Source organism: Orycteropus afer, unplaced genomic scaffold (assembly GCF_000298275.1).
Source record: "Orycteropus afer afer isolate SDZICR_OR568_19922 unplaced genomic scaffold, OryAfe1.0 scaffold00918, whole genome shotgun sequence".
Taxonomy (NCBI): Eukaryota; Metazoa; Chordata; class Mammalia; order Tubulidentata; family Orycteropodidae; genus Orycteropus; species Orycteropus afer.
Genome location: NW_006922505.1, coordinates 273908 through 282510, shown reverse-complemented (window position 1 = coordinate 282510; position 8603 = coordinate 273908). Strand labels below are relative to the sequence as shown.

The window sequence follows — 8603 nt, the reverse complement described above, 5'->3', positions numbered from 1 at the left end:
GGTCCGACTTGACGGCACATAACAACAACAACAAATGTAATGAACACCACGACTGTGATTCAGAGCACCTGCCTCCTGCCTCTACTGAGTTTCCCTCATCTGGATGATTGTCTTTGTTTTTCTCTTTGTCTTAAAAGAACATGTTGGAATTGGGGGGTCTTTTTCTCCTACACACCAGGGATGATCCAGATGACCCAGAACGTTCCACAAGTGCAATTATTACCACAACTGATGTGATATCAACGCTGTTCAACTCTTCTTCTTCATTGGAGTAAATCTGTATGATTTGTGTATTTTTAAAATATGTATGTATGTATTAAAATATATCTGTAAGTTTATATGTAATGTTTCCAACCCCCAAATAAAGATTGGATTCATAAAGATACTGACAATAAAAGGCAATTATAATAAAAACTTTCAAAAAAAAAAAAAAAAGAGGTATTTGACTTACATCAGAACCAATTTAGGACAGAGTTGTTGGAATAGGACTCCATCGCAAGTCAGAGACCATCTGTAGTTGCATTTATAACCTAAGTTTTGTGATTGTTGACTAAATGTAAGATAGATTACTATCTTAATTTTTAACTTCATTTTTAAAGTAAAACACAACCAATTCTCTTTTACCTTTTACTTTGTTTACTATGAAATGCTAGTCCCCTTTTTCAAGTGGCCTGATTCTAGGTGACCTGTTTTTCTGCCACCAATCACTAAGCACGGATTTTGGTCACAAGAAGGTACAATGAGGGTGACCAAAGACCATAATTTGTCCAGGAAAAAAAAAAAAATCGGATGGGTATGAATAAAAAAGCAAGGCCAGGATTCAAAATTAATAAAACTTTAAGAGTAAAGGTCCACAGAATATTCGAGAAGCTTAGGATACACACCAAAGAGGAGGATGATTTTAAGAGAGCTGTCTACCAGCCAGGAGGAGTTGACCAAGTCGATCCAAGATAGCTTGAGGTATTCAGCCACAGAGGAAATATAAAACACTATCTGTACAAATTAAGGATGAGTGTGCTGGAGAATGTGAGTGTGGCCTTGTAAAAATGTAAGCTAATACTTTGGTGATTACTTTTATTTGTCATGGGTTTTGACATCGCTTGCATACATGATTTCTTAACAGAGGAATAACCACATTATGCTATTTCTACCTATTAAATTGAGTGGCAGTTAGACATCCCACGTTTTAAATTTAATTTTCTGATAGGAAATTCATATATTGCCTAAAAAATACATACAAAAAAGTCTTCTAGGAACAATCTTATTTCCCCCCCTTGTTCCCCACCTGCTCCAGGCTTTCTGACCACAACATCTCCTCCCGCCACCACACACAGTTATTATTCACACAAGCAAATATAAATATATATTATTCCTCTCCACTTTTTTTCCCACTAATGGTAGCTTACTTTGTTCTGCATCTTGCTTTTTTTTTTTTTTTTTTTTAATGTAACAATGTATCCTGGAGATTTTTCCATAGTAATTTATTGATCTAAATAGTGGCTATGCACAAAGAAATGAGCCCTGGTGGGCTGCTAAGGAAAAGGTCGGTGATTCAAACCTACCAGCTACTGTCATAAAGATTTGCAGTCTTGGACACTATGGTATAGTTCTACTCTGTCCTATAGGGTCATTATGATTTGGGTGTGCATAAGAGATCTTTTGCTAAAGGAATACTTTAAATAAATAGTATTTATTTAGCCAGTCCTCTACAGGTGAACATTTGTTTTGTCTCTAATCTTTTGTGATTGAAAGCAATGCTATAATGAGTAATCTTGCAGATATGCCATTCTTCACAAGAGATGAAATATATGTATCAAAGTGTGTGTGTATGTGTATATATTTACGTATACACAAACACTTATGTGTATATGTATAGATCGTTGTTTTTAGTGTTGTCAAGTCAGTTCTGACTCATATGACCCCACGTATAACAGGATGAAAAACTGGTTGGCCCTGTGCCATCCTCACTAGGTTGTTGTTTTTGCTGTCGAGTCGAACCCGACTCATAGTGACCCCTCCTTGGGTTTCCAAGGCAGTATCACTACAGAAGAAGATTGCCTCATCTTCCTTCCGAGGAGTGGCTGGCGGGTTTGAACCGCCAGCCTTCTGGTTAGCAGTCAAGTGCTTTAGGCACTACGCTACCAGAGCTCCTATCCTCACTACAGTAGCTATATTTGAGTCCACTGTTGCAGCCACTGTGTCAGGTCATCTCATTGAGGGTTTTCTTCTTTTATGCTGACCCTCTTACTTTACCGAGCATGCTGTTCTTCTGGCAGTCCATGGTATTTTCAGTAGTCTTCGCCAACACCACAATTTAAAGGCATCAGTTCTTCAGTCTTCCTTATTCATTGTCTAGCTTTCACATGCATACGAGGTGATTGGAAATACCTTGGCTTGGGCTAGGCATACCTCAGCCTTCAAAGTGACATCTTTGCTCTTCAGCACTTTAAAGAGGTCTTTTGCAACACATTTGCCTAGTGCAATAAGACGTCTGATTTCTTAACTGCTGCTTCCATGAGTGGTGACTGTGGATCCAAGTAAAATGAGATCCCTGACAACTTCAATCTTTTCTCCATTTATTGTGATGTTACTTATTGGTCCAGTTATGAGGATTTAGTTTTCTTTATGCTGAGTTGTAATCCATACTGCAGACTATATATAGTCTTTAACCTTCATCAGTAAGTGCTTCAAGTCATCTTCACTTTCAGCAAGCAAAGTTGTGTCATCTGCATATCACAGGTTGTCAATGAGTCTTCTTCTAATCCCGATACTGTGTTCTTCCTCATATAGTCCAGCTTCTCAGATTATTTGCTCGGCGCACAGATTGAACAAGTCTGGTGAAAGGATACAACCCTGACACGCTTATCTTTCCTGATTTTAAACCATGCAGTATTCCCTTGATGTATGTGTATGTGTGCATATATATATGCATTTGTGATTTTGATGGATACTGCCAAAATCCCTCCACAAAAATGAAAACTAAATCAATTTATATTCCCATCAGCAATGTAGTGTGTTAGGGGAAAAGAAACCCTGGAATCAAACATGTTCTATAGAGAGCCTTTTATTGAGCCTTAGACAGGACAAAGACAAAACAAAGACAACCATCCAGGAGGAGAGAAACCATCCATATGTACCCAGGACAGAAGCCAAATGGAGCCCACTCAATCACAGTCAGATGTTCTTTAGATTTGATCGAGTACTAAAGCAATTATCACAAAATCTTGACTGACAGCAGGTTAACTCATCACTGTCACAGGCAGGACTACAAAATGGGAAAGCATCATGACTGGGAAATGGATATAACTAAGATTAAGAAGGTTGGGCAACCCTACTTCCTTAGTGATACTGCCTCGGAAACCCAAGGAGGGGTCGCTACGAGTCGGAGCCAACTCGACGGCACATAACAACAACAACAACAAGATTAAAAAAGGTTACAGGATTGGGTTCTGGGGCTTGACCACCTGGCTACATGGTGGTCAGGGTCTGTCTCAAGAACATGCAGCCCTGAGTCATAGCCACAAGGTGGCTGTAAGACAATACCAGGACCCCAGCCTTTAATTTAAATTACATAACAACACACCCAGGCAAGTTCCATAGTTCTGTGTGTGAGCATAATCTACTTTCAACCACTCTCTTCCTGAGGACAAACTGCCCCTCCCTAGGTTTGCCCTGGACTAGTCTATGAACACTCCAATGCAAAGGTAAGAACTCAAATGGAATCTGAACTTATGTCATCACTCAAAATGGAGTTAGGGATCCCACTGTGGACTGCAGCCTTCCAAAAACTAAATGCTTCAGAATTTAGCTCTGGTGGCGTAATGCCTAAGGTATTTGACTGCTAACCAGAAGGCTGGTGGTTCAAACCCACTCCTCAGAAGGAAGGTGGGGCAATCTACTTCTGTAGTGATACCACCTCGGAAACCCAAGGGGGGGTCACTATGAGTCAAAATCAACTCGACAGCAGTGAGTTTGGTTTAGTTTTTCAGAATTTAAGCTCTAATATAGTATGTATGAGAAAGCCTGTTTCCCCAAGTCTCACCAATAGTATATTATCAAACACTTGGGTCTCTGTCAATGCAACAGATGAGAAGTTGCATCAGTCAGCTCTTAAGTTGAATTTTTCTTCCTATTCATGAGGTTGAGCATCTTTTCACATCTAAGAGCCACTTGTCCATTCATCCAATGTATGAAAATAAACAAGGTCACAAGAATATCTGATAAGATGAGCTCCAATGTCACAGTAGAGGGAGGTTCTCCTTATGGCTCTGGCTCTTCTTTAAGGAATTAAATTACGCTAAAAACATCAAGGAGCTCTGGTGGTGTGGTACCTAAGGCATTTGACTGCTAACCAGAAGGTTGGCAGGTCAAACTCACCAGCCACTCTGTAGAAGGAAGACTGGGCAAGCTACTTCTGTAAAGATTTACCACCTCAGAAACCAAAAGGGGGTCACTATGAGTCGGAATCAACTTGATGGCAATGAGTTTGGTTTTAAAAAAAAAAAAAATTACACTCAGAACGGAATCAGTGCAGGAGATCCTGGATAGAGTGGGAGAACAAAACTCAAAATCATAACAAAAAAAAAAAAAGACCAGGTTTGCTGGTCTGATAGAGTCTGGTGAGACCCCTGAGACTTAAGCCCCTAGTTACCCTTCAGCTCTGGAATTGAACTCACTCCTGTGGCTTCCAGCCAAATAACAGACAGGGATATAAAGGGAACATTTACATCAGGTAGATACACTACTCACAGCAATCAGTTGTGGAGGAACAGAAGGGCAGTGTTTGTACAGAGAGACAGCTTGGTGGTGAGGGCAGGAGTGCATGGGAGGAAAGGACACAGGAAAGAGGTAACTACAGGGAAGAAGTGGGAAGAGAGCTATTACATTGTGGAGAATTGCAGTTAATGTCGTGAGACAAAATGTATATTAACTGCCTTGTGGAAAATGAACTTGCTCTGCAAATTCTCACCCAAATCACGATAAAAATTAAAAAAAAAAAAAATTACAACATCAGATTGATGTTAGCATGCAAAAGGTGGCTCATTTGGGCAACCATCCAAATAATGAACCAATCACCAAAGGTTGCTCTTATCATAGCTTCCCAAAAGGGGTCTGCCCTGCCCTGGAGCAAAGTTCTGATACCGGAATAACAATAGCCATGGTGAGTGCTCAAGGAGTCACTGGGTGGTACACACTGTTAACAGGGAGGTTATAGGTTCAAGTTCAAGTCCACCCAGAGGCACTTTGGAAAGAAAGGCCTGGAAATCTGCTTGTGAAAAATTAGCCATTGAAAACCCTGTGGTAACAGTTCTGCTCTGACTCGTATGGGGTCCCTATGAGTTGACTCCACGGAAGCTGTTTAGTAAGTGCTCAAGAAATATTTATTCAACAAGTATTTATTGAGTGCCTCATGGATCTTACATTCCAATTTGAGAAGATAATCAATGTAACAAATTAGTAAATTATATAGTTTGTTAGAAGATTACGAGAGCTCTGGTGGCATAGTGCCTAAGGCATTTGACTGCTAACCAGAAGGCTGGTGGTTCAAACCCATCAGCCATTTCTCAGAAGGAAGACTGAGCAATCTACTTCCGTAAAGATACCACCTCAGAAACCTAAGGAGGGGTCACTATGAGTCAGAATCGACTTGAAGGAGTGGGTTTGATTTTGAGAGAAGATGACAGGTGCTCTGGTGAGTTATAAGATGGAGTATGGAAGCAGAAGTGCTAGGGTGGAATTTTAAACAGAATGATCAGGCCAGGCCTCACAGAGAGAATAATATTTGAACGAAGATGTGAAGGAGTTAAGAGAGAAAGCTGAGGAAAAGCATTCTGGCAGAAGGAACAGCCAGTGCAAAGGCCATGAGGAAATGAGCCTGGTATATTCAAGACAACCAGGAAACCACTATAGTTGAAGGGAAGTGCAGGGGGTGGGGATGAAGGTCTATATAAGCACTGAGATCAAAGGTGAGTTGTAGGAGGTAAGGTCAAACATTTGTGGACCAAATGGAGAAATTTCTGAGGACTCCCAGCTCTGCACTGCCCTGGAACATCATTCTCATCACTACTTGCTACATTGACCTGGTTTTCCAGGAAGGGTGGAAGCAATCCAGCTCCAGCTGCTCAAGGAAGCAGGGAACAACAACACAAAAGCCCCTGCCACAGTCAATACAAGTGTTTGTTGTTTTTGGCTGATGGCTCCTAGCAACAAGGGGACAATCATTTTTCTCCCATAATTCTGCATTTCCTGAAGACTTCCTTGCCTCACTAAATTTGAAACCCCTTCCTTGCAATACCTGTGATTTGAGCCTCTCACAAGAGATTGGTCTTGTCAACTTATTTCCGCATTTCTGAACGCCTTCTATTTCAAGTTTACCTTGAGGTGAAGTTAATCATGAATATATCAGACACCTGCAAAGACCCACACCCTGCCTCTGGCAGCTTGGCCAATGAATATCAAATATTATTTGCCCTAACCTTCACATCCAGTACAAACAAGTATTAGGTTCTCAACAAAAAGTGTTGCACAAGTCTAAGAGGTTCTACCCTGTGTCAGGAAGCAAACAAGCAACACTTGTCTCATGGAACTGAGATACACCAATGAGAAACCAAGCCCACACTTCTGCAAGGGCAAAAGGCCTGATGGGAAAGCCTCCACCAACTATGGAAACAGCTCTTCTTGCGTGAGCAAAACCACAACTGTTTCCACAGATGTTTCTGTACACTCTGCATCTTGAAACTCTTCCTCTCTTGTTTTATCCCTTTTTGCCTCCTCTCCCCCCACCCACACACACAAAAAGTACAGAACACTGTTCACAGTGGAAAGGCTGCAGGGAGAGAGGCCCTATAACCTCTACCATAAAGCTCAGAAACTTGGTGTGTCACCTTTCTCCCACCAATCAATGCAGACCCAGGGGAGTCCCTGGGCAATGAAAACTGTTAAGATCCCTGGGTGGTGCGAACAGTCAATGTGCTTGGCTACTGATGAAAAGGTTTGAGGTTCAAGTCCATTTAGAGGCACCTCAGAAGAAAGGCCTGGTGATCTACATGAGAAAAACCAACCATTGAAAGTCCTGTGAAGCAAGTTCTACTCTGATACACTTGGAATCATCAGGAGTTAGAATCTACACAACTTAGATAAGGATGAACCCTTCTAACATTTAAGGAGGACCTCTGGTAGCATTGTGCCTAAGGCACTTGACTGCTAACCAGAAGGCTAGCAGTTCAAACCCACCATCCACCCCTCAGAAGGAAGGTTGGGCAATCTACTTCTGTAGTGATACTGCCTCAAAAACCCAAGGAGGTGTCTGTATGAGTCGGGTATGACTTGACGGCACATAACAACAACAACAAGATTTAAGGAATTCCATGATGAACAAAGCACAGAGCTGGTTGCCATAGAAAGAGGATCGGGACACTAAGCCTAGTACTGAGGGACCACTCAGAAAAGGTGGAGGTCAAAACACAAAAACTGAAACAAGGTGGCAATGCAAGAGATGTCACAAATGGTTGACAATTTGAGGGCTCTGACTTTGGGCCCAGAGAACCCAGAAAGGACAGCTCCACTCGCAGAAAACCTAAGCCACACTCGCAAGGACCTGGATGTAGCATATTGTTGCCTTTAGCCTGGGACAGGACTAGGTATGAGTTCTTGCCTCCACCACTTATTAGCTGTAACATCAGTATCACACGGTATCACACAGTATGACAGTCATCTGTTTAAACTTCAGTTTTCTTGCATGAAAAAGATGTCCACTTCAAGGACATGTTGGAAGGCAGATTTGAATGAAATGTATGAGCTGTTCAGCACTAAGCCTCGATGTATCTCTTACCTAATAAATGACATCATAGCCTGTTGTTGTTTCAATGCCGCCAAAGCAGTGATTCCCAAGATTCTGTCCCATACCCAGTCTGAAAGTTCTACTATTGATCGCGAACCCCCTCCACATACCACCCTAAGTCACTCAGGTTGGTACCCCTAGCCTGCCTATACCTCCTGGACCTCCCAGTTCCACCTTAACTCATTGCTAGATCGTGGCTCTTTGCTCAGCATGCCCCCAGCTGCTTCTGGACCCCATCGCGCCCCGCCCGCAGCAGTGGTCCCTCTGCCCGGTCCCTGGCCCCCTGCTGCTCACCCTGCCCCTCACCTGATGTAGGGGAGGAAGGGATTGACGTGCCCAGAGAGCACGGCGACCACGTAGGAGATAATGAAGGCAGCGGACGACCAGGTCACCAGGAGGAAGGGGACGAAGGCCATGCCCCTCAAGAAGCACAGCATCGCGCCGGCGCCGGCGCCGGCGCCGGGAGGGCGCTGCGCTCAGCGGGCCCGGGCGCTGGGTGCGCCTGGCTGCGGGGAGGCGGGCGCCGCGCACGTGCCAGCCCCGCCAGGCGGCTGCCAAGGCGCGGACCGCAAAGGACCGCGGCACAGAGACTTCGCGGCTTCGCGACGGCCAGGCAGGCCCGGCCCCGGAGGGAAGGGAAGCTCCAAAAGCCAAGCGAGGCGCGGGCGTCTAGGCGGCCGGGCCGGGGTGGGTGGGGCGCGGGCGGCCCGGGCTTGTTGCGAAATGGTGAAGTCACAAAGCGGCGGTCCGACCGCCTCGGAGG

The 8603-nt window shown here is 43.7% G+C and overlaps 1 protein-coding gene across 1 annotated transcript in view; it reads right to left on the bottom strand.

Moving 5' to 3' along the window:
- The window catches only part of DRAM1 (DNA damage regulated autophagy modulator 1), a 93256-nt gene extending 84979 nt beyond the window's left edge, over window positions 1–8277 (bottom strand). Inside the window, exon 1 of the mRNA XM_007958306.2 lies at window positions 8147–8277. Within this exon, the coding sequence (XP_007956497.1) occupies window positions 8147–8277 (131 nt within the window). The remainder of the gene's footprint in view (window positions 1–8146) is intronic.
- Window positions 8278–8603: the final 326 nt, after the last annotated feature.